Here is a 27,040-nt window from a genome sequence, read left to right as displayed (position 1 = left end):
ACGTTTCCGAAAATGCTTCCGTCAATAGTCATGTGAGTTCTATAACAAGTCAACAATTGATATTTTTCAAATAAATGCTGAATGAATAGAGTTCCTGGACTGTTCCAGGAAGGTACACTTGGTGAAAATATCTAAAGTGTTGCCAAACGGCAGTAGCATGTAAATATAAGTGAGTGGATCACTATTGTGTTAAAGGAAAAACATTTTTTTTGTGTGTTGGACAAGTCTTATCAAAATAGGTCAATTAGGAACATTGTGGTTTAGATTCCAGGTGACTTGACAGAAACGCTGCTAGTCTTACATTTCCCAAAATAAATTGTTGATATTTCCTATCATAATGTATCATAGTGTTACTGGCCATACCTGGAAAACCTATCGTAAGCATTTCCCAACTCCCGAGAGCACTATAAAAGGGGTTAACAACCTGCCTCAGGAGGAGAAGCCAACGGGAACACAAAGGATCGAGATTGGGTTGTGAGAGTGCAACAGTGCTCGATGCAGAGAATAGACTACAGGACTGCCCAGAAGCCATGGGCCCAAGCCGGGGCCTGTCCAGAAGTGACACACCTCAGGCCAGCTAATGGTACCAGCACCCAGCCGACTGTTCCAGCATCCAGATGATCCCGAGATATGTACCTGCCCCTGTATCATAGCGTTACCGCCCATACCCGGAAAACCTATCCTAAGCATTTCCCAACTCCTGAGAGCACTATAAAAGGGGTTAACAACCTGCCTCAGGAGGAGAAGCCAACGAGAACACCAAGGATCGAGATTGGGTTGCGAGAGCGCATCAGTGCTGGATGCAGAGAATCGACTACAGGACTGCCCAGAAGCTGTGGGCCCAACCCAGGGCCTATCCAGAGGCAGGACACCTCGGGCCAGCTAGAGGGACCAGCGCCAATCCGAATGTTCCAGCATCCAGACGATCCCGAGATAAGTACCTACCCCTTTATGGTGCTAATCCTTTCGCCCCTAACTTCTCCCTTTCATTATTCTATTGGAGTGCTATAATTTACGAAATAAAACTCAGTCAATTAGCTATTCACTTTGTGTTACGTTAATTTAACTGCTCTACCTCAGACTCGTTGCCCGTTGGTCAACAGGTCCTACCCTCAAACACAGAGGGTGAAATCCGGTATGACTAAGGTTTTAACGCCTCCAATTGCATCTCCAGGGACCAGCCCTGGGACAGAACCTTAGCTCATAACAATAGTTCGTATACATGATCTTATTCATTCTGAAAATTTCTGATTGAATTCCTTTTTCAGGTCGTGAAATCGTCTTGGCATCTCAGAATGAAGGAGTCGAAGGTCTGGCTGTGGATTGGGCAGCAAAGAATTTATACTACATAGATAGCAGAAAAGGAACCCTGAATGTCTTGAGCACAAGAAACGTTACATATAGAAGAACATTATTAAAGAATTTGAAAAGACCACGTGCAATAGTTGTCCATCCAAATAAAGGGTAAGTGATGATATTTCGTATTATTTTATTCATTAAATGTAAATTAAATGTTAAGATATATTTGTAGTACATTTTGGACATCAGAGGGAAGTGGTGTGGCTGCCTCTTGGATTTGCCCTTAATGTAAATGAACTGCAATAATTATTTTTTTTATGTTTCCATGTTTCTTCTTAAGGATATTGAATTTGTAAACTTTTACAAAAATAATGTTTTTCTTGAAAATAGTTGCATGTTAATGAACATTAAACACACTATGAAATTTTAATACATTTTACTCTTCACAATATATTTGAACTTGAAACATTTAATGAATAATATGAATAGCAACAAAGTCATTGTCATTTAGACAGGTTTTGAATATGACATTTGGTGATTATTAAATAAAAAAACTCTAAGATACCTATTATTCAAGTAAATCTTGCTGAATTAATAGGGTCCTTCTTGGAAAAGCTCAAAAACTGCAAAATTTTAATGTAAATTCAAGAAATATTGTATTTTATATAATTTACATTTCTGTATGTTCCAGTTTAAATATCCTTGAAACTGTGAATATTTGTTTAAGACAAATGTAATTGCTTGGCACTTTGGCCAATATCATTAGCCTTTGTATTGGTGTTTTAAAAGTAATATACATTTGAAATCTTATTTTACAAAATTGTTTCACATGTATACATTATACAATTACATTTAATTTTTTCAAATTCTGTAACTTTTATTGTTTAGTGCCTGTACTACATAAACAACTTCAAGTTGAAGATTAAGCCACTTATTTTATTTTTGCAGGTTTGTCTTCTTCTCTGAATGGGACCGACCAGCCAATATCAGCCGTGTGCACACTGATGGTTCAAGCCGTATTATATTCCGCAATGTGACACTTGGTTGGCCCAATGGCCTGTCAGTTGACTTTGTAGAAGATCGTCTTTATTGGTGCGATGCTTTGCTTGACCACATACAGCATTCCAAACTAGACGGCACTGATGTGAAGACAGTAAATTCACCCTTGATACGGCATCCATTTTCAATAGTTGTTCATGAAGGTAAGTTACAATGATAATGTTTGGGTATTTCACTCGCATAAATTTGCATAATTGTATGTGTACAGTCGAGCAAAATTTGGCATTGTTGTGGCATTATTGAAATGCACATGATTGTGTTTAAAAGTTACGAATTCTCACTTCACTATATTGGGTAGATGTTCTTCTACATTGTGTGTGCTTCTTCCATTCTCATTTGTGTATTTAAATGTTGCTATGTTAATTAGAAAATATAGACAAAGGAATATTGACTCCATATCAAAACATTGGAAAATATATTTTGGTCACTTATGCACTGCCTTGATTAGTGTTATAAGTTTGACTTTGTACAATTAATTAACTGCATGTTCATAGTTGATATAGTTAAACAAACTTGATGTAGAATTCTTATTTTATAAAATTACATATTTTTATTTCATTGCATATAATAGTATGGATGTAATGAAATAAGTAAAATTAGTAATTCTTTCCAACTTTTATAACTTGTAGTGTATGAGTTCATAGTTGCTTGAGAATTGATACATTAAATTATGTACAAACACAAGTTTTTAACAATTGTTTGATAAAGAGAAAAGAAATTCTGCACTTATTAAGATTGACGTGAGTTTAAAACAAATGCAAGATGTAATTGAAAATCCCACCTTCCTGTCTGGCTGGCATTGTAGTTTTTGGTGAGTTTTGCCTTTTCCAGCCACTCCAATTCTCAATGCTTTTAATTCACATTTGCCAGCCTCTAAACTGTTATTGCTCGTCTTTTCTCTCTCTGCTTTGATATAGCTTTTCCTCTTAACATTCCTTCAGGCATCCCGTTCTCTGCCTTATAAACCAGTCCTAATCATCCTATTTGTGGAGCTTTTATGTAGGTAACTATATTCTTCCCTTGAACGATTTCCTTTACTACCATTTTCTGAATATTGTGTTCTCTGATTGGTTCATATATATTCTAGGGTAGAATAGATGTAGCGCAGATGCCAACATTCTTTACTAATCCCCAGCAATACCAATACTTAAACATTGTAACAATTAACAGTTGTTTAGAATTTTGCAATTACACTACATCAATCTAGCACAGTTTTGTTTTAAAATATTAGAGGAATTTCTTGTAAGGTAATAGGAATTTTACAATTAAAAAGATTCGAGGTATGACAGCTCTTTAAGGACAAGGCCTGTCAAACATCTTTTCATTGTGTTGTGTGGTCGGTGAATCAAGTCTCATTGCCAACATTTTCTGTATATTGAGACTGGAGTGTAACACTATTACTTTCAAGCAGCTCCACATTGTCCTCATTAAAAATAGGTGTCATTTAATTATGAAATTAACTTTCGCTACACAGTGTTGGTGCAAAATATAATAAAATTGTGCATTTTTTTAATAATATCAAGCATAATTAGATTCCCCAAAAGTGGTGTGTGGCATTTATGCAGACTCCCACAAGATGCTCAAACTAGAAATGATCAGCTGGCATCTGTCTTTAATTCGAACTGATAATTTCCAATAGCACCGATATCATAGCAGAATCAGTATCAGCTTAGCGCTAAGGAAGATTTCAGTCCGAAGTGACACACGACATATGCCACTTGGGAACAAATCAATCAGCAGCAATGTTTCACACCGAAGCCAGTGCCTGAAGTGGAAATATTAGCTGGGGGGATGTTTGGTTGAGCCTTGAGTTTTACTGGGGGGATGCTTTGCTAACATTTTGCTAGCTGGGGGGGATACCATCTCCCCTCACTTTGAGCACTGAGCATAGCAGCATGAGAGGCTGCACAAACCTGCACTTGATTGGTAAAATCCTCAAGCAGTGTCGCCTGTCGCTTGTCACTTCAGTGTGAGTTCTCCTCAACATATACCCTACTATTTTGTATTGAAACAATTTTGGGGTATCCTTGTCTGATTCTGTCAAATTTCGTGTCCGTGGTACACAAGTTGTTTAAATTTTTCTGTTTTTATGGTTTCACAAGCACAAAGACAACGTTACTCTTTTCTTCAAAACAACTTTGCTAGAAAATTTGTTATGTATTCAAATAATGAAAATATTTGCATCAAGTTATATTCTGCTCTATTTAATTTATTTTATTTTATTTTTATTCAGAATTTGTGTACATAACTGACTGGAGGTTAGATGCAATCATTAAAATGAATAAGTACAGAGGAGACGAAGAAGAAACAATAATACGCGAACCACAGACCAACAGATTATACGGAGTGAAAGTGTACAGCAACGCTGTCCAGAAAATTGATCAGCTCCATCCATGTGCCCACAACAATGGCGGCTGCGAGAAACTCTGCTTTGCCATCCCGAGAAATGGCTCTGAAGAGCTGATATCCAAGTGTGGTTGTCCGTATGGAGAGAAACTGAATTCTGATGAGAAGACGTGTGCCTCTGATCCGAATGCCGAACCACCTGTTCAAGCATGTCCTAACGCCTGGGACTTCACGTGTAACAACCAGCGGTGCATTCCGAAGGCATGGGTGTGTGATGGCGATGACGACTGCCTCGATAATTCTGATGAGGAGCAAAATTGCACAAGTAAGTTTATTAATATTTATATCTTTGTTGTGTAAGCATACTCTAATTTCTATTAGTTAATTTGCCTCCACTATTTTGGTTTGATTTAGTTACCTTGTTTATCAAGAGATGACATAAATGTCAGACTCTGATTCAATTTGAGATTTAGTTACAGTTTTTCCCACAACTTTTCTGTTAATTATTATATGAGGGGCATCCAGAAAGTAAGTTCCGAAAGTGCCCCAAGAAGACACGAGTGGTCAGAATGGGACGTGCTTGGGCAGGAGTGGAGGAGGAACACGTAGCCATAACCTGGCGCAAGCGCAGTTGTGTGGAGTCAGTGGTGAGAGAACTGTAGTATGTGAAACATGGCTGCACGCATACAGTCTCCCGCCGAGTGCGAGGCACGTGTGGTAATCAGGTTTTTCCACGCTAAGAAGCTGTCGGCATCAGAGATCCCCCAGCAGTTGTGTGAAGTGTATGGACAGAATTACATTAGTGAAGGAATTGTCCGAAGATGGTGTAGAAAATGCACAGCAGGCCACACCAATGTCCACGACGAACCCATCGTGCACACAACGTGAGAAACTGCAGGCGCTGGGTGACTATCTCATGCAGCAGGGAACGGGAGATCTGCGGAAACTGACATGAGAGTTCGGACATTGTAAACCACCAGTTCTGCAGCATTGTTTGCTGCACACTTTCCACCAATTCAGGCATCACCATGCCTGCTGGGGATCCCTGACGCCGACAGCTTCTTAGCGTGGAGAAACCTGATTACCGTGCATACCTCGCACTCGGCGGGAGACTGTATGCGTGCAGCCATGTTTCCCATACTACAGTTCTCTCACCACTGACTCCACACAACTGTGCTTGTGCCATGTTATGGCTACATGTTCCTCGTCCACTGCTGCGCAAGCACGTCCCGCACTGACCACTTCTGCCATCTTGGGGCACTTTCGGAACTTACTATCTGGATGCGCCTCGTATATTTTTTTTGTGAAAGTAAGGCCCCGCACATTCTTAATCTTGTATATACCGTAGGTGATATGATCAACACTATACTCTGGCTGACTTAACACACAGGGCTGTCCTCAAACACCTATTGATTACGGGATATGTGAGCCATAGAGCTGATTTGTGCAGAATGTTGTCAGAAATATTCCTACCTTGGTAATCTACCTGGATTCCCCACTTGGGAGTCAAGACATCCTACAGATGTGGTCCGTGTCTCCACTCTTCTTTCCACTTAAAAATATTTTCAATTGCTATTTCATACCTATGGTGGTCTAGTCAGTAAGGCATCTGACTGGCATGTGGGAAACCCAGGTTCGATTCCTGGGGTGGGTGATCTAAGATTAGAATTTTTCTGGCCTTTCCCTGCATAAAGTGGCTCTGGGGCTCACACAGCCTCAAATCAATGGGTTCCTGGGGCCCACCTCGGCTGAGGGGGGATAAAGGCAGCTGGAGCATGGTGCTGATCACATCACCTCCAAAATGGCCAAGATTGAGAATGTGTGCGGTCCTACACCACACATGCCCTAAAATGTGCCTTCACGGCACGGTGCTATATGTACAGGGAATTTTACCTTTTTTTCATTTCGTAACTATCTAAAGGGAGCTTTCAGACTTCAGGGACAATGATAAACCACAACACTTTTCACCATATGGCATCATGGTGCTGATTACGAAGTGAATGTGCTTTTTGGACCTTCATACTCTTATGTTTGAGTGGAAACTCTGACACAGGTCTGGAGCAAGCCTGGGAAATTCACATTGATGACCAACCTCCCTTCCTCCCCTCCGCAACATATCCATGACACATTTCCGAACAGAGTTTCACATTTTGGCTCATTATTCAACTCCTATGGCACCCAGGAACATGAAACATGTTTCATTCTCTTTGGAAACATCCATTCTTTGAAGAGAATACTAAGGTTGCACCTTCTCCCAAAAATAGCAGGGGAAGAAGGGGCAAACTTTAGATTTTTATGTTTTTTCCATTGAAATTCGGGGGTCGTGCCCCCCAAGTCCCCCTTCCTCGGTCCAACATTCTGAATTGTACACTCTTGCATGCTCTGATGTTTTAGCTGAAAAACAAAAGTTATCCGAAGTAGATTGCTCCCATAGTGCTAGAGTTATAACAATTTTCCTCCAAAGAGTGTTCGAATTTAAAATTCCTGCCGAGAAGCCCAGGTGTAAACCTGCTCGGCAGTCTAAAGGTTAATTTAACTGAGTGCAAAATTGTTTAAATGTTAATTGCTTTGGTTTACTTGACTTTGCTTTTCTGTCACTTTTGGCTAATCATGACGGTGAGGATGAGTGATGATATGATGAAATTGATGAAGGGACACTCACAAAGAACACTCATGCCCAGGCTAGGATTCGAACCTGGGATGCTGAACTGTTGAATTTCATATTCGCTCTCCAAATTATTTACTGTATTGCATATATCTTTTACACATATTGTTTAGACATGTGTCAATTTGTACTATTGAAATATACTAATGCTGTTTTTGTCATTTGTTTTTTTCCCCACAAAAACCAGAACCAACATGCTCGTCAGAAGAATTCCAATGTCAGTCAGGACGGTGCATTCCAATGTCATTCAAGTGCGATTCTGAAAATGACTGTGGGGATTATTCGGATGAAACTGGATGTGTCAATGTAACATGTGCACTCAGCCAGTTCCACTGTGACAACGGGAGATGTATCCCAATGACATGGAAGTGTGACTCTGAGAATGACTGCGGTGACGGTAGCGATGAAGGAGAGCATTGTGCGGAGAAAACTTGTGCTTACTTCCAGGTGAGGGCCATTTGTTCATAGTAGAGATAAACTGGTGTGAGATTTGTCAACATCATTAACTAGAGCCATATATTTATGATTAACAGAAATATTAAATTTGGTGCAACATACCTAAGTATAATATTGATCTTAGCATGTCCAATGTTTTGAGAAGATGATCTTCATGGATCAGAAGTGCAGTTTAAAAGCAAGTGGGTAAAGAGAAGAAAGTGAGGAGAAAAGGTTTTAAAAGACACCTTTGAAACCTTATATTTCCTTATCTTTTTTAACCATCATGTCTTTGCAGATTGTGCACATGGACACTGTCATAGTACAACTAATATTAACAAGAACAATGTTGTTATAATTCCTCTTGTAGTTTGTGGTTGTTACGAGCATTTAAACAATTCGTTTGATGCAACATTATAACTATGATAAGTGTTATAACTGTAACATTAATCAAACTAAAATTAAATGTCTGATGGACCTCCCGATGGCGCAATGGTAGCATCGTCGCCTTGTAATCATTGGGTCCCGGGTTCGATACCACATGGAGGCACATAGTGGTTCGGATCCCACTTTAAACTGTAGGTCCAGTCCCAATTAGCCTTACTGTGCATAAAGTAGACTTAAAACATCAAATCAATCAATCAATAAAAGTCTGAAGGGAGCATATGTTTTCCCAGAACATTACATCAGAGTGTGTGTTTAAATGCTTGTCACAGCCATAAACTGCAAGAGGAATAATTCTACAATGGAAGCGATATGAACATACAAGAAGAAAATAACGTTATTATAATATTGCTTACGTTTTGTAGTTGGCATTCCAATTCATAATGATGTTAGCTCCTGGGAAAGATGCATGCTTTGGCGCATCTAGAAAATATAGAAGTTAGCTGCTACACATGCAATTCTTAATAATTTTATTTATTATAACATATATGTTTTAAAATGCACTTCTGATGCATTACGAAAGTCTTTGTGTGGTAGGTTGGAATGCTTGACATGAAGCAAAGCAGGTATCATACATATGTACATACACTTTAATACTAATTTATTGTATTGATATTGAATGATGGCCCGATATGAAATTTTGACCGATACCGATAAAGTACCAATATAAAATTTACCGATACCGATATTCTACTGATCCGATATAAAATCATAAATGATACATGGAAAACCTGAATGGTTCATTGATCTCCTTAATAAATGTGTTACCAGGTGACTGCAGTGCAATGTAAGTTGCATATTTAGACATTTACTTTTTTAGTAGGGCATGGAGATTATCCATAGAAATTATAAGAAAATTGCACAATTTTGTACTAAATGATAAGGTACAGATATATCAGATCGGTAATTTTATCGATAAACTACATCGGTTGATACCAATAGAGTACCGATTATTCTGTCCCATCCCTATTCAATATTAATGTAGACAATTATGAATAAGATTTGCTGCATTTCTGGTTCATTTACAATTTATGCCATGATATTGCTGTGTTATTATGGTAAATAAAATCTCATTGAGATGACACAGGAAATAATACAAGAAATAATTCTGTTCTATTTTATTAACGTATGTTAAGGAGAGGAATTTACAATTGTAGGCTCACTAATTACTCTTCTTTCTAGTTTACATGCCCCAGATCAGGACATTGCATCCCTCAGTCATGGGTCTGTGATGGAGACAACGACTGCTTTGACAATCAAGATGAAGAAGGTTGCCCACCTATTACATGTTCAGCATCACAGTTCAAATGCGCAGACCTCAAGCAGTGCATACAAGAGTCGTACAAATGCGATGGAATCCCTGATTGTAATGATGGAAGTGACGAACTTGGATGTCGTAAGTTTATTTTTAAAAATACTATACAGTTTGGTCTTGTATAAAGTGGTATGTTTTAGAACAAATCACAAATAGTAACATTTCACAAGTTTAATCATATTTTAAGACCCACTGGAGACATGAATCAAGCAGGAAGGGAGTTTTCAGACCGGAGTGACACATGGTAGATGACAAGTGACACGTGTCACTTGGAAACAAACCTTTAGAATTAAAATGCTATCTTTCACACTGAAGTGACATGACAATCTGCATATGTTGCTCAGGCTTGGCTATGTTCTCAATAGGGGCAGTGTATTTTGTCTCCTCAGTCTGTGCAGTGAATGCTCTATAACCCTTTCCGAACAGGCTATGCCTGTCATACATCTTCTGTCCAATAAGATGGGCGATGGACGTAGCTATAATTTCACTGCGTCTCTTGTGCACGTGGGTTGAAACCACCTCATCCAAATTCCAACCGCTAGATGTCGAGTTTTCTTCGTTGTTGAATTTTGCTTGTATTTGTGTTGATTATGTGGTGGTGCTTTTGTTTATACTCTTGAGAATAACAAACATTGAGTAATTTATAGGCACATTGTGGAATTTTTTTACAATGATTCCACTTCAGATTTCACATTTAGTGACAGTTTCAATCCCAGGAAAAAGGTTTTGGTTATTTTTCATTAATTATTTCTACATTATGTATCGAAAATATGCTTCACTAACTTTTATGGCAGTGTTTAATTTTTTTATTTTCAAAAAAATGTTACAGAAAAAAATTCATGTGAGAAAATTTATATAAAATTTAACGTATTATATTTATATATATCTGTGAGAGAGGAAGTGTAGATTTCAGCTGCCTATAACCACTAACCATTGGATATCATCTAAAGATTGCGGGAAATTAAATAATTGTACTTTAAAACGAGAATTGCAATACTGTGGGCTCTTACTAATTGTTTTATCATTACAGTATGATGGAAATGGCCCATGTCAAGTTTATTATCAAGTAATAGGCCAAAAACTCGAAACCTGTTTAAAAGAAACTGTGTAATTGTAACATTTTTATTTCTTTTTAAAGCATCTTTGGCACCTGATCAATGCGATAGAGAAAAGCAGTTCCAATGTAAAGCATCTGGCATCTGTATCCCTAGAGCATGGCATTGTGATGGTACGGCTGATTGCGACGATGAATCGGATGAACCTGCTTCATGTGGAGAGGTATGTATTGATGACTGTGAATAATTACATGAATGTAATGATTTGGAAATCTATTAACAACACTGTTTTTGTAAATGCATGTGTTACAAGAATAAAATATTAATATTCTTTATTTATATATCCTTACTTCATAGAAAAGTCACTATGTTTTAGATAATTACTAAGAGTAAAGCAAAATAATGACTTACTGCAGGATTACATTAGAATCTTTGAATAATAGATAACTAGTATTTCTTTTAAAATGGCAAAAAAATAGTGAAAAAAGGTTCTATGAGATTAGAAATTTTAATTATGGTATTATGCATTTAGAATACCTAAAGATAAACAATCTGTTGGAAATTCATTTTTTGCATATTGGATAATCTTAAAATTCCAAGAACTTGGCTTGACTGAAACATTAAGGAAAATAGCATTTTTTTTTTAAAACAATGAATTTCTTGTTTAAAGAATCAACTATAGCCATAATAAGTTATTATACGATATTAGCAAAATAGTTACTTTCTTGATGGGGAAGTTTAGTGGACTTGAAATACCTGAGAAGTTCATGAAATAATCAAATTATGACACTAAGCAGAATATTGCCATAGAACACAAAGAATTTGCAGTTGTTTCAGAAAGCTTACGTTAAAGACTATATAGGAAAGATAATTTTAGGTTAAAAAATTTTAGATATTAACATAGAAATTTATAAAAAGGACAAACAGAAAGTTTGCATTTACAGTGGAGTCTCGATTGTATTTTTTTAAAGGGGGCAAAGGCGATCAAATCTAAAATGTAGGAAAATGTTAAATCTGGGAAAATTTTATAATATTTTGGGGCCATGAAAATTGCGTGTATGGGGGATAATAATTTTGGAACGTAAAATTGTGTTTCGACTGTACAGTGAAGTTATAGAAAATGCACAAAAGAAAGAAATTCAGTGGCAAATTGCTGAATTATATGGGAGAAGTTTATTCAGGATTTGAAATTTTATATGCAGTTTAATGGCTATGTGCATACACCATTATCAGCCAATAACTATTATATACCAGTAAGTTAATCTCATAGCTGTTTTCTAGTTCACATACATTTCATGTCATTATAAAATAGTCTCTCCACAAGAACCTAGGTAAAGCTAGCTCCAAGTGTGGGTTCACAATGCAACTCAGTGTAACAAAACCCAACTCATGTGCTCCGGGGCTATACTGATCGCATTTCCAACTGGTGGCTGGGAAACAGTGAATCAGTGATCAGTTAAATTCTCTTCGACTGACATCAGGCATTTTCGAGTCACAATGCACTGAAAGATCCTGGCAGGAGGAAACAAATGAGCATCGGATACACTGCATGTTGCCAAATGTACTGTAAGGAAAGGAGTGAGAGAGAGTTGATCAGTGCCGTTACTGGATAAAAGTTTTACAATAGTACACAAAGCATGGAAAAAGTAAACAAAACACCCAAACACTGTACACACAAGCTAATAAAAACAACTGTGTCTCCCCGATCGTGGAGTGGTAGCGTCGTCACCTTGTAATCAAGGGGTCCCGGGTTCGATAACTGGTGGAGGCACATAGTAGTTCACATCCTACTTTAGACTGTAGGTCCAGTCCCAATTAGCCTTACTGTGCATAAAGTGGACTTAAAACACCAACTCCCAACTAATAAGAACAACTGACAAAAACAGACGTATGCTTGGCAACATTGTAACAAGAGAGAGATGTTACCCCTACAGTAGCAAAACATAGGCCAGCTGCCAGTTGGGCCCGCAATCAGTATAAGTGTGATTATTAGGGCCCGGGACTTATGTTATAACATATTTTTTATTTGGCATTGGATCCTGTGCTGGGGTGAGATCTTTACATATCTGATGAAAATCAGCCGAAATATACCAACTTGATAAAGCATATTTTGACATATTTTACCAATTTCGCGTTTTTACAACATATTTCTTCAATTTTCTCGTAATAAGACACATTTCTGTATAATTTCGTAATTGTCTTGCATATACTCTGTTATTTTATAATTTTTCTTCATATATTTAGTGCAACTGATAGTTCATATTATCGATGCCAGGATAAGGAAATTACGAACGAAGTATTTAAAAGCAGATGCAGTCTTTTCTTACCAACTAAAAATAGAACAATAATACCTCCCCCTTTTTGTATCTCGCCGACAATTAATAGCCATGCAAACATTATTGAGGGAAAATGTTCTCTCATTGTTGTGCACGATTCTGGCTTCATTTAATACGCCACTCCCACCCTAGTCGATCTTCCCCGGAAGATACTGAATCCCGTATTATGAGAAATTCGAAAGTACTGTTGTGCATATTTTTGGATTTACTGGGAATATTTCTACCTTTTTCTGACATATTTTTCAATTTTATGACATAATTACATACATATTTTACAGTTTTATAGGACATAAAGTTCCGGGCCCTAGTAATTATAAATTAGATTTGGGAATTACTTAACATATTCTTGCTGTGTGTTGTACATGTTTATGTTGTCTAACCCTGAAATGTTGATTCGTATGTTTTTGTGTGTTATTCGTAATGTCAACATTTTCTTCTCTGAATGGCTAACTCTGAAGTCATTTCAATATATCCAGTGCACTAACAGCATGTGCTTATATTTAAGGTTGACTGCCAGGTAGGATTTTTCAAGTGCAACAATTCGCACTGTGTTTTCAAAGCTTATGTATGCGACGGGCGTGATGACTGCGGAGATGGATCGGACGAAGACTCTCGACATGCGTGTGGTCCTCCACCATTCAGGTAGGTTTCTTAATTTAACAATTATTGATTATAATATTAGTAAAACTTCATTACTTTTCATGAACTCTGATTTATATACGAGGGTTGGAGCATAAGTCATGGCAACTATTTTTTTTTTTATGAGAATGCGGGACTGGTGTGAAAATTAGAAATGTACAAATGGAAGGGGTAAAGTGTATGGTACTTTACACTAATACAGGGTGACAATTAATGAACTATATGAAATAAAATGGAAATTAGTGACACACCACGTAGTACACAAACTGTATTGCACATGTAAACGGCACTACAGACATTCGGATTTAGGTTATGACATGTTCGATATGTCTGCCATCTCTGGCGATGATGTGGGGCAGACGAACAGCAAAATTCTGCATGACCCGCTGAAGTATCGAAACATCGATGCTGTCGATGACCTCCTGAATGGCAGTTTTCAGCTCGGCAATGGTTTTGGGGTTATTTCTGTACACCTCGTCCTTAACATAGCCCCACAAAAATGAGTCACATGTGTTCAGATCCGGGGGAATATGGCGGCCAAGCGAGTCCCCTTCCAGTGGCCTCTGGGTACCCCAGAGCCAGAATGCGGTCCCCAAAATACTCCTGACCGTGACATTTTCACTTGCAAATGGCCGACATCAACACGTTGCGTGCACATACGCATACGAATTCTCATCATGCCCTGTGGCCAGCCACGCAGTTTAGACGTCTTCACGTGAACCGTTCAGAAATTATGACGGTTTTATTTCATATAGTTCATTAATTGTCACCCTGTATACACACAATATGTGCACACATATTCACCCGGTGAACCCTCAAATGAGTCCTCAAGAGATCTGCAACCTGCTGCCAATGATGTGAGATGTACTGAATAGCATCTGTCTCACTATCCCAAGTATCCAACAGTGGTTGGGCCAACCATACTGAAAATGGTTGGTCAAACGTAAGAACATACCGTTGGGCAAAGTTAATTTTAGCTGTGATTCCAATGTTGGCCCAAGGTGTGGTTTTTACATTGGGCCAACATGTAGTTTTATGTTGGGCCAACATACTGAAAACTAAAGTATAAATAGGTTTGTTTTCTGATATAAACACAGTCAAATAAGTTTTGCATCAGGACGCAAAATGACGAAAGATATATGAAGCACAAGGTTTATTGACAGTGACAGTGGGAATACAAAAGAAAATATGAAGAACAAGACATGTTGAATTAAAAGAGAACAAAAAACGTACAATTTTCTCAGAAATGTGTTTAAAAAGAAAATGGCACAATTTATGATGGAGGCGAAAAAACAAGGAACTGTCACAAGAAGACTGTTCATCATAGCGGATCCACCAGAAATATTTTCTACCACCAGGCGTGTCCTCCCCTGGTTGCAGGAAGGTCTTAAACATGCTGTGGCATACTGAGGATGCGACGATCAAGGTGATCTTGCGGTAAGCGATCCCATTCGTCCTGTGCCGCAAGAAGAACTTTACAAAGATTAGTGGGAGCCACAGGACGGTTTGCAATGGCATTTTTTAGCATTGCCCATGCATGTTCGATGCAATTCATGTCGGGACTTTGCGCTGGCCAGAGCATGCGACGGATATTCGCCGCCTGCAGATAATCGTGCACCATCGTGCATAATCATGGACGAGCATTGTCATCCACCAAGTCAAATTCGTCACCAATTTCCTGATGAAATTGTTTCACAGTCGTCTGGAGAATGTTCCTGACATAACGAACAGCTGTTTGTGTCCCTCTAATTGAAATTAGGGGCGTTCTACGTCCGAGCATGATCCCTGCCCACACCATGATTCCTCCTCCTTGGTATGGATGGACCCCCTGGACACCACCAAGGCGCTCCTGCAGTCCAGGGCCTCGCCACACCCATCCTCTTCATGAATCTGGCCTTAGACAGAGCCTACATTCATCGGTGAAGAGCACATGAGCCCAATTACCGGGTCCTCAATTTCGATGTGCACGGGCCCAATGCACACGGTCGAGCCTATGTTGTGGCAATAGGTACTGGCGCCGGAGAGGTCTTCTGGAACGTAAACCACCTTCTCGGAGTTTGTTACGGACAGTTTGGTTTGACAAATCACACCAGAGGCTGCCTGGAGGGCATGAGTGATGTTCCTTGCCGTCATGGTATTCTGTCGCCGAGGTGAGAGTCGTACATAGCGGTCTTGTGCTGGTGTTGTGACCCATGGACGACCTGTCCGTTGACGATCTGCTACTGTTCCTGGGTCTCAATACCGCCTCCAGGTCCTACAGACATCGCTTTGCACCACTCCAACAGCCCTAGCTACAGCCCGTTGTGACATGTCAGTCTGCAGTAGCATGATGATCTTGGCCGATCAAACTGCACTATCATACACCTAGGCATGCCTTGCACACAGCTGCACTCGCTCGCCTTCGCTAACTGGACACAAGGACCACCTAACTAACCTTTGCCGACTACCGTGGTGCTACGCTCGAACACACGCATGCGCTTGCCGACTCCGGTAGTCGTCTGTGGTGATCGGTATTGCACGTCGACCGCATTACTTTGCACAATTTGCTCTGCTTCATCGTTTCTTGTCGGGTTCGGCATGTTGCGGATGCTATTTTCATCACTTCTCGGGTGATGCAAAACTTTTTTGACTGTGTTTATATGTAATTTATTGTGAGGTCAAATATAAACTACAGTACAATTTATTTGTGTAAAATAAAAGAAATACACAGCACTTTCTCATTCATATGGTATCATTTTTTTCAAGATATCTTCAAGTGGTAGCACAAAAAACTTTCTTGAGTTTACTTCGCTTCCCACCTTTCATGGAATTTTGTCTGCACATAACATGTATTGCAAGATTGTTCTTTTTCTGCTACAGCCAAAGAGACAAACAATAAGCAATTCCAAACACATCTTTCATTCATGGCAGCTGACAAAGGACTGATGAGTTACTGCAAGTTAAAAATAGCTTCTACTTTCATTAAAAAAATATTATATTTCCAGTATCTGCTGTGACTGAAATATTTGAAAAGATACACTGTTCCATGTCACTTATTTTATGCTCTAGAATTTACAGCATACTCTTGAAAGTTTTCTTAACATGAGAAAGTAGTTTTTAAAACTGATTTTGACTCACTTTTACATGGTTCGGCAAACATTGGCAACAACCGTTAGCCAAATGTAAGACCAACTTCAATTTACCAACCAACCTAAACCCAACCTTTCCCACGTAAAAATTGCACTTGGCTCAGCAGTTATGGTTACTTGGAATGTGTCGTCCTCACACTCTCACACTCACAGGCCATCCTGACTGATGCTGGTCTCTGGTTGCTTCACATCCTTGCTGAAATGCTAATGCTGACTTGGCATTTCTCCCCTGAAGATTGGCTATTTTGATAAACAGATGCTGTTCACATCAGGTCTATGTCCATTCTGCACCATGACTGACTGAATTACCATCCCCCTTTGTGCAATAACTGCATATCACACTGTCCTCTAGTGACATGTCCAAGTATTATACAATTGTTTATGCAAGGGTAAGTCCATAAGTAGGTCACAGACGTCTATTAAAAAAATACTGAGTGATATACTCATCCCATAGCTTTATCAGTTCCCCAAAACCTGCTACATAAAAGTCTTTGGGCTGTTGTCCCAGCTACAGTCGCACATCATGTTTATCATCATCATCATCTGCGAAACGTTTGACCGTCCTTGCGAGAATTTATTGACCCAGTTGTGCAGCGCTTTACATGAAAAACACTTGCCACCATAAAGAGAAAACATTTCCTTATGAATATCCTTTGCAGGAAATTCTTTTGCCCACAGAAATCGCACAACAGCATGCTACTCTTCTAATGTACACTCCTCGAACACTGTTGCCATTTTTAGACTGAGTTGCCCATGTGACTGCTAACTGAATATCATCAAGCTGGATTGTGCTGCCACCTAATGGCACCTTTGGCAGCTATCCTACATAAGTTTGTGACCTATTTAGTGACTTCCCCTCGTACTTGAGAAAAAAAATAGTTTCCATGACTTATAGCCATAAGTAGGGAGACAAATTTATGGTAAATAAAAACTGAGGAGAGCGGTAAATAAAATGTTAGATCAGCGGTATATACCAGCGGTGGAAAAAAAAAACAGACTAATCTTATTGCTGCTACATCTAGCAAGTTCAATGAAACTGGTAGTTGGGTAGACATTCGGGGAAAGAAAGGAATGCATCTTGACAGGGAGCGAAGTTTTCGAACTGAGATTATGTGCATGGGAAATCCCAATTTGGAGAGTCTTCCTGATGTGATCGAAGATAAAACGTTTGTCAGCTGCAAGTGGTAGGAAACTTTAAGCAAACGTTTAGTTACAAGTTGACAGTTTGCGCGCACAACCTCGATTGCCGGTTTTTGCATGTTTTCTACTTAATTTGATGATATTTCACGGTTATTTCGCGAAAAAGTGTCCATTTCGTGGAAAAGCACACATTTTGCATTACTTCGTAAATAAAACTCATGCATATTTCATCATTGGGGGTGTAGTTACGTCCAGAATGTTCAAAATTGCATCTTCTTTTTACATTTCGCGATTTCGCACATCGCGAAAATTCAATTTCCCTAGCCATAAGCCTTGAGTTACCTAAGATATAAGCATTCTTCATCCTCTCAACTCCATTTTTTATAGCCTCACTAAATTAAAAAGAATGTGAGAGTTTCATTACGAATCTGTAAATTCTGAGTACAGAAAATGGCTAATGTTGTGTGACACACTTACCATAAACTATGAGGCATATGAGGACGTAGTCTTCTAAAAAGATAATCATCGTATGAATATTAACTTTCATTTTTGTTCATCCTATATCTGACCTGATTTTCCTTCCATGTTTTTGTATATAGTGTCTTAACATTGCTTGCTTCCTTGACAGGTGTGCTTCAGGAGAATGGCAGTGTCCAAATGTGACAGAACGATGTGTCAACCTAACATCTGTATGCGACGGAAAACCTGATTGTCCGAATGGTGCAGATGAAGGCGAAGGCTGTGATCTGGCAGAATGTGAACACCAAACTGGATTGTGCTCTAACGAGTGCAAACAAACACCTCTTGTAAGTTGAACTACTGTTATGGTATTTGTAAATTTGAAAATCAGTAAGTGGTGTGTACAGGATGTTCACAAAGTATGGAACCAATAGGAAAAAGTGATGCAAAGCATGCACCATGTGGCCACCACCAATTTCAACACACTTCCTCAAAGGTTTCAGCCAGGGTTGTTAAAAGTTCAGGAACCCATAAATTCTAATGGGTTCTATTGAGTTCTGCAACAGGACCAGAGACTTTTTTCTCACGAAATTTCAATTCAGTCCAAGTTGCATATTGTTCCATTTCAATACGGAACTTGGACCCTATTTAAACTGATCCAGAAAAAAAATGTTTTTTTTAAAAAAATTAAAAAATCAATTTAAATTAGAAAAAATGCGATTTAAATAATGTTTTTTTAAAAATAAAATTCGTGATTTTTATCCACCCTGGTTGAAAGTCAAATGCTGTTGCTTCGATGCTGAAATTATCACAGAATTTCTTAAAACCAAAACTGTGAACAAATGAAAATTCTCGTTTTCACTCTCTGTGTGTGTGTGTGTGTCTCTCTCTGTCTCTCTCTCCCTCCCTCTCTCTCTCTGTCTCTCTTTCCCTCTCTCACTCTAAAACTTAAGATTGGTTTTGATAAAATATTTGCTTTGTTCTTCACAGCTTTCAAATCTGCTTCAGTTGAAATTACTTTCTTATCCTCTACAATACATAAATGAAGTTTTGTTGTTTTTCAGGGAGCGCTTTGCATCTGTCCACCTGGAGAAGCTTTGTCAGCCAACGATTCCCACACATGCGAAGATCTGAATGAATGTAACCCACCTGGGGAATGCTCACAACACTGTACAGATACCAAGGGCAGCTATTACTGCAGTTGTGATCAGGAATACATCTTAGAACCGAACAAGAGGTCTTGCAAGGCTTTAAGTAAGAATCTATATAATTTATTATTTTAATAATTTAGATACACTTGTACAGTTCTTTACCCATAACAATTGAATTTGTTAGTGCAAGGACTATTGTATGTCCGGGTTTTCCATCAAAGAACTTTCTTAGCATGCCAAGGCTACTAGCAGTCCTGGGTTCATATTCCAGCTTCGGCGTGGGTATTCTTTGTGAGTGTCCTGTCATCAATTTTATAATATCGTCGCTTATCTTCATCTTTGTGATTAGCCAAAAGAGGCAGAAAAGCAAAGTAAAATAAACCAAATTAAATAATATTCCATCTTTTCATTCAATTTTTTTCTGCTGTAATATTTCTTGAAGCAAGGTGGATATAGGATATATATATCGGTTTTCGACAAGCCAGGCGAAAGAACCATTTTTTTTGTGGTACTGTCAACACTTTGTTTTTTTCCTTCAGGACCTGGCAACACTGCAGGTCATGCTTACTCTTCCCTCTAGTCACTTAGTTATACAACGTCTCTCTACTCCTGAAGATGTGACATACCATCACGAAAATTTGAATTTTTTCTTTGTCCGGTGAGTGTTTCCTCTCTCCTCTTTCAGGGTGTTTCTAAAGGTCGTTTACAACGATTGGGAGGTGATTCCTCACACGAAAACAAGCAAAAAGTCTAAGTTCCATTTTTACGACTGAGGCTTCGTTTCCGAGATAGGAGCCTCGTAAAAGGTGACAAAGTGAACGTCACACCTAACTGGGACGAATACTATCACAGATAGAGAGGCGGTTCCAAGGGAATCATAAAGGAATCGTATGTGCTCAGTCCGGAAGTCACTATGAAAAGTTCACTGCACGCATGCGCAATGGAGTCCTCAAAGGAATTCGGGATTTCCAGCAACAACAATGCATGGAAAAGGTATGTAACGCAGCAAGAAGGACCGTGACAATGAGAAATGCGTTCAAGACAACACATCCCGACCTCAAACATCAAAACATGACCACCGAACACAAAATCCGAAAAGTTGAGCACGGTTGCATACCCCAGTTACACGCGAGGAATGAACGAATCATGTCATGTGGCATACGAGAGACAGGAGGAGGGAAAGAAAAACACAATATCAGATGATTGCGACAACGTGTATTTTTACACGCGACAACTACGTAATATCCCCCCCCCCCCCCACACACACACAACAAACAACAAATGCTACAATATCTTACGCACAGACAGTCCGTGTCACTGTACACCAACTGAAGATGTCACTTTCACCACACAAAGGGGGTGGGGAGCAATACCAAAAGTGTTCGCACGCGATCATTGTGACGTAAAAGAGACCAGTTTTGGAAGCGCTGCACAGGCAAGTCTGGCTCTTGTAATCTACGTTTGACCTTCATGACTGCTGTTCCCGCGAGAGGAGCTCGAAGGGTTGGTTCTCTCCGGCAGTCGTCCCAATCGTGTTGCAGGTGCTGGGATATGATCAGCAGTTCGCTCTAGGTTGTCATACGCATTGAAGAGTACTAGTATGTTGCATTGAAAGAAGTTGACGTGGTGGAGTGGGCAAGTCAAGTATCGCAACAATTGGTCTGTGGTGTTCGTACGGTGATACGGCCAATTTGTGCAGTGTGCCAGTGTTAAACAAAAACAATACTTTGCAGTTCCAGCTCCCTATTACACAGATGGCTGCGTATACGACCCAGCAGCTAGCAGACATGCATCTCATGTATGGGGAGGCACGTGGTAATAGCCGTGAGGCAAGGCATCTTTATGGAGAACGCTTTCCACATAGACGTTTACCGTCTCACACCTTCTTTCAGGTAGTGGACAGTCGACTGCGTGAAACAGGGTCAGTGTTACCACCGCGACAAGAAGTTGGAAGACCCCGAAGTGTACGCACACATCAGTTTGCAGAAGATGTGTTAACAGCGGTCGCAGAACATCCTGGCACCAGTACGCGAGTGCTCGCTCGGGCACGAAACACGTCTCATGTGAATGTTTGGCGAGTGTTGTCAGATGAAGGAATGCACCCTTTTAAACTGCAGAAAGTACAAGAACTGTTACCTCGTGACTTTCGCCCTCGTATGGAGTTTTGCCAATGGTTGTTGCATCAGCTGGACACAAACCCTCACTTCGGGGCAAAGGTATTGTGGACAGATGAAGCCATTTTCACCAGGATGGATGTCTTCAATAGTAGAAACAGTCATGTATGGGACTTTGACAATCCACATGCACTTTTTGTGGCCCATCACCAGCACAGGTTTTCAGTGAATGTGTGGTGTGGGATAGTACATGATCATTTAATTGGACCATACATTCTCCCTGTTCGCCTGAATGGTCGCACGTATCATGCATTTCTTAGTGAGGTTCTGCCTGAACTGTTGGAGACCGTACCTTTGGCACTGCGGCAAGAAATGTGGTACCAACACGATGGTGCACCAGCTCATTTCGATCGTAATGTACGACATTTCCTGCATGACGTGTTTCGCAATAGGTTCATTGGTAGGGATGAGCCTGTGCCTTGGCCACCAAGGTCGCCAGATCTCAACCCTCTCGATTTTTTCTTCTGGGGAGAAATGAAAACCCTCGTATACGACACACCTGTCACATCAGCTGAGGACCTCGTTGCTCGCATCAACGTCGCCGCCGCGACGGTAGCAGATACACCTGGCTTGTTTGCTCGTACTCGACAATCCTTGATTCGTCGCTGTCATCTCTGCGTAGAAGTAAACGGCAGACATTTTGAAAACCGTCTGTGATTATTGCCCTCGGCAAATACCAGTGAGAACACTTTTGGTATTGCTCCCCACCCCCTTTGTGTGGTGAAAGTGACATCTTCAGTTGGTGTACAGTGACACGGACTGTCTGTGCGTAAGATATTGTAGCATTTGTTGTTTGTTGTGTGTGTGTGTGTGGGGGGATATTACGCAGTTGTCGCGTGTAAAAATACACGTTGTCGCAATCATCTGATATTGTGTTTTTCTTTCCCTCCTCCTGTCTCTCGTATGCCACATGACATGATTCGTTCATTCCTCGCGTGTAACTGGGGTATGCAACCGTGCTCAACTTTTCGGATTTTGTGTTCGGTGGTCATGTTTTGATGTTTGAGGTCGGGTTGTGTTGTCTTGAACGCATTTCTCATTGTCACGGTCCTTCTTGCTGCGTTACATACCTTTTCCATGCATTGTTGTTGCTGAAAATCCCCAATTCCTTTGAGGACTCCATTGCGCATGCGTGCAGTGAACTTTTCATAGTGACTTCCGGACTGAGCACATACGATTCCTTTATGATTCCCTTGGAACCGCCTCTCTATCTGTGATAGTATTCGTCCCAGTTAGGTGTGACGTTCACTTTGTCACCTTTTGCGAGGCTCCTATCTCGGAAACGAAGCCTCAGCCGTAAAAATGGAACTTAGACTTTTTGCTTGTTTTCGTGTGAGGAATCACCTCCCAAGCGTTGTAAACGACCTTTAGAAACACCCTGTATATATATATATATGAGGCACGGTGGTCCAGTTGGTAGTGTCTGATAGCCACATGGGAGACCCTGGTTGTGATTCAAAGAGTGGTGTCTACAGGTGGGGATGTTTCTGATTACAGCCCTACACAGAGTGTGTCTGTGGCTCACCCAGTCTCTAATTAATGAATACCTTGGGGAGAGGCAGCCTGTTGCAGCATGGTGCTGATCACTTCACCTGAATTAAACTCACCAACTCTCCCTGGACACTGCCAGTGCTCAAGCAAACCTGTTCTGTAGGTTTTTAATAAGGGGTGGGACAAGATAATACGAAGCCACATTTCTTGCACTTGTGATAACCAAAGTAAAAAAGAAAAGTCTACAAATCTGCAATTGTGCTAATTTTTTTTCTACCACTTGTACTTTGTGGTCTAATCCATGGATAAAGATCTGACTTTCATGTAATTTCATTTGAAATTACTTTCAAGTGTGTAAGGTAAAAAAAAAAAGTTAAAGTTCTCCATGCATGTAGTACCATGCCATGAAAGCACATCCCACACATTTTCGATCTCAGCTATTTTGGAGGTGATGTGATCATCACCATGCTTCAACTGCCTTTTACCCTCCTAGGTTGCCCCCAGGTACGCATTTTATTTGAGGCTGGGTGAACCCCAGAGCTGCTTTGCACAGGGACAATGCCGGAAACATTCCAACCTTAGACCACCCACCCCGGGAATCCAACCAGGGTCTTCCATATGTGTGTTGAAAATGAATGTAGTTTGGCACTATCTCACCCTGGCCCCTTCATATAACAATTAACGCTTTATTTGAATTTAAAGCTGAATGAGTGCTAGACATATTGCAAAATGGGACAGCAAACATTACATCAAACACATTATAAAATTCTCAGAATTTAAAACTTAAGGTGATTTCTGTAATACAGTAGCACATTGAAGTTCGTAATTCCAGTCTACATTCTAAAACACATTTTCCAGGTTTTTGGGCTCAAAATCAAAGACATTTCCTTAATATTTTGGTTAGTTTTCTAAATCTATAATTTCTTGACTTTGTTTTCTCTTTAAGTACCTGTTTCTCCACTTTGCTCTCTTTTTAAGTACCCATTTCTCTACTTTGTTCTCTCTTTCTCTATTTTGTTTTGGTCCAGTCCCGATTAGCGTATCTGTGCATAGAGTGGACTTAAAACAAAAATTCAAACAAAGAAATTATATTTTGTTTTGTTTAATGTGCCTATTTTCCTCTTATTAGTACATATTTGTCAGGTTTATCTAGTTTGAATGTAACTCCAGCCTGAATTGAAATAGAAAACGCAATGCCAACATGAATAATGATGTTAGCTATATGAGTGATTGTTTATCATTTTCATTCATATGCATGAGCAGTAAATACATTTGACTTTTTATTTTCTAGATCACAGTGCTGCATTTTTGGTCATCTCCAATCGCCATTCCATTCTGGTTGCTGATCTCAAAGAACAAGGCTTGGAACGAGTTCCCATCATTGTAGAAAACGTTGTAGCTACGACATCCAACATGCATACCGGAACCATATTTTGGTCAGACATGAAACTGAAAAAGATCTCGCGGCTCGACAGAGGGAAAGAACCACAGGAAGTAAGATTTAAATATTTTTAGCATTTTTTAAGATTTATTTATGGTTTTCCGTTGCAGGCCACTGTGCAGGAATACAAAACTTAACTTTTACAGTGAAAGATGTCTGGCATTGTGCCGCCCACCATGTGCATGCACTTTACATGTCTGAGAGCATTCCCTGAAGAGGCAGATAGGGAAAATAATATGCAAGGGAAGGCAAATGGTTTTGTTGTCCCAAATCCCAACCCCTGCGTGAAGCTTGCCTCTCCTCCCAAGAACTGTAGGCAATGCAGAGTTGTCAGGAGCAAGGACCTTAACATAAAAAGAAAGAATTGTCTGAAAAAATCATTCTGTATTTCATATCCTTATGACATGAGCATAGGGCAATAAGTAATGTAATTTTCATTGATGGAATATTGTTTCGGTGACTGAAATAAATACAGATTCTTGTTGCCTGCAAAGTGACCTCTTATATGTACTACTTTTATACTTTTCATGTGTCCACTGGAAAGTACTTTGAATTGCAATGATGTAGTCTACATCAAGTAGATGTAAAATGCATGTTTTGATAACTTTTGAACTAAAAGATTCATGAAAATTTTACAAAATCCTCACAATTTCCTTTCTTATGTATTCCTTTCCCTTGGCTAAGTTAGAAAATACTACAACTAAATCTGCTAGCATTCTGTTTCTTCTTCCATCAACTTTGTATTACTGTTAATAGGTGCTAACGTTTAAATCATGATATTTGAGAAGCATGAGTACTGCAATTTCTTATCACATTGGCTGTTAAATGCATGAGAAATTTCATTCATCATCTAAACTCACATTACTAGTTGACAAAATTTGTTACCCATCACTCCTTCTGTTTGTTCACCAGGAACAGCCACTGGTTTCAAACCTAGTAACTTCTTGTAAATATATCAACATTTTTAGGACTGGCAATATACATGGTGTACACAAAGTGTCTGACACATTTCAATCATTAATAATTTAAAAACTAATAAAGATACAAATAAACTGGCAGCAATGATAGATAGGTAACTCAAAAGGTTTTTATGTCCTGTATTTGTACACTTCTAGGTGTGCCCCTTTTATCACACGGAGAATGTCAAGATGATAATCTATTTCTTCCCACGTTCGGATCAGCATGCCACGGTGGCTATTGCATTGTTTATTCTGGCTTTCAGTTCATCAATGTTAGTCACTTTTGTAAGGTTCGTCATAATTGTTGTGGTTTGAACTAACACTTTCCGGGAAGATAGATTTGACTTGGTGGTCCGATCCCTTTGCCCTAAAGGTCACCCAGCACAACCCCAATGGATTTTTTTCCCCTCTGTTGATATGTGGCACACATTGTTTTTAGGCAAAAGTGGGACAAATGTGTACTGATACAGGACATAAAACTTTTTGAGTTTATCTATTTATCATTGCCATCAGTTTATTTGTATATTCATTACTTTCTAATTTATTAATAATTGAAATGTGTCAGTGACTTTGTGTACACCCTGTATATGCATACATGGACACTCACATGCACTTGAGTGTATATGTAAGCACCTGCTCAATGCCTGGTAAGATACTCTTTTTCATTCATAAATAAATCTGAGTATATGTTCACCAGAGAATGTACTCACACTTCTTCAATAGAAGTAGTGATCCTTGTGTGATCAGGTTCACAGTCTTTTTATTCACACGGAATGGTGTACATGCTCTAAAAAGTTGAGAAATGAATAGCTCATGATTCATTAAATTGAATAAATAATATAATTTGTAGATTACAGACAATATCTGTTATGTATGTGTGTGTGTGTGTGTGTAGTAAAAATATGCATGTGCTTTTTTTCTAATTGTAAATATTATTTTTGCAGGTAATCTCTACCGGATTGGATTTGGTGGAAGGCCTTGTTCTTGATTGGATTACTGGCAATCTCTATTGGCTTGATTCCAGATTGAACACCATAGAAGTATCCAGAGAAAATGGATCAAACAGGATGGTACTTCTGAAGGAAAACATTACCCAGCCTCGTGGTATGGCTATTGACCCAACACCTGGGTAAGTTTGAATGTATTTGATACGTTTACTGGTTTCAAGAGCATAAACTACGGGGATCGTGCTAGTGAACGCTTAGGGATCAGATGGTAGAGCAAGGTTCCGTTTTATGCTCCCCATACAATATCTCTAACAAGCCTTTGGCAGTGAGTGGAAAGAATCAAGGGATGACGTTGTCGATGTACAACTTACCTCTCGGCCAAGCGGATGTGTGTAGATGTCAGGAGACAGACAAGGAGTCCTAAGTTCAATAACCCACAGTCTTCCGATTTCTGTGACAGACGTTGAAACTTGTGTGTTGAATCTGGCGGGATGTCTTTTGGGAATATATATATAATATTAACTTACGTTTTGCGAGTATCGAGGTAACTCCTGCAA

At 39.4% G+C, this 27,040-nt stretch overlaps 1 protein-coding gene across 1 annotated transcript in view; it reads left to right on the top strand.

The window, feature by feature from the left end:
- Positions 1 to 27,040, top strand: part of mgl (low-density lipoprotein receptor-related protein megalin) — a 262,815-nt gene that overhangs the window by 143,364 nt on the left and 92,411 nt on the right. The window contains exons 11-21 of the mRNA XM_083143948.1: positions 1,269 to 1,464; positions 2,248 to 2,501; positions 4,592 to 5,029; positions 7,557 to 7,816; positions 9,431 to 9,644; positions 10,702 to 10,841; positions 13,460 to 13,596; positions 18,490 to 18,667; positions 19,385 to 19,574; positions 24,428 to 24,630; positions 26,481 to 26,665. Of these exons, the coding sequence (XP_083000074.1) occupies positions 1,269 to 1,464; positions 2,248 to 2,501; positions 4,592 to 5,029; positions 7,557 to 7,816; positions 9,431 to 9,644; positions 10,702 to 10,841; positions 13,460 to 13,596; positions 18,490 to 18,667; positions 19,385 to 19,574; positions 24,428 to 24,630; positions 26,481 to 26,665 (2,395 nt within the window). The remainder of the gene's footprint in view (positions 1 to 1,268; positions 1,465 to 2,247; positions 2,502 to 4,591; positions 5,030 to 7,556; positions 7,817 to 9,430; positions 9,645 to 10,701; positions 10,842 to 13,459; positions 13,597 to 18,489; positions 18,668 to 19,384; positions 19,575 to 24,427; positions 24,631 to 26,480; positions 26,666 to 27,040) is intronic.

Source organism: Lepisma saccharinum, chromosome 22 (assembly GCF_977018435.1).
Source record: "Lepisma saccharinum chromosome 22, izLepSacc3.1, whole genome shotgun sequence".
NCBI lineage: Eukaryota > Metazoa > Arthropoda > Insecta > Zygentoma > Lepismatidae > Lepisma > Lepisma saccharinum.
Note: the sequence above shows the minus strand (reverse complement) of the source record. Positions and strands in the feature narration are given on the sequence as shown.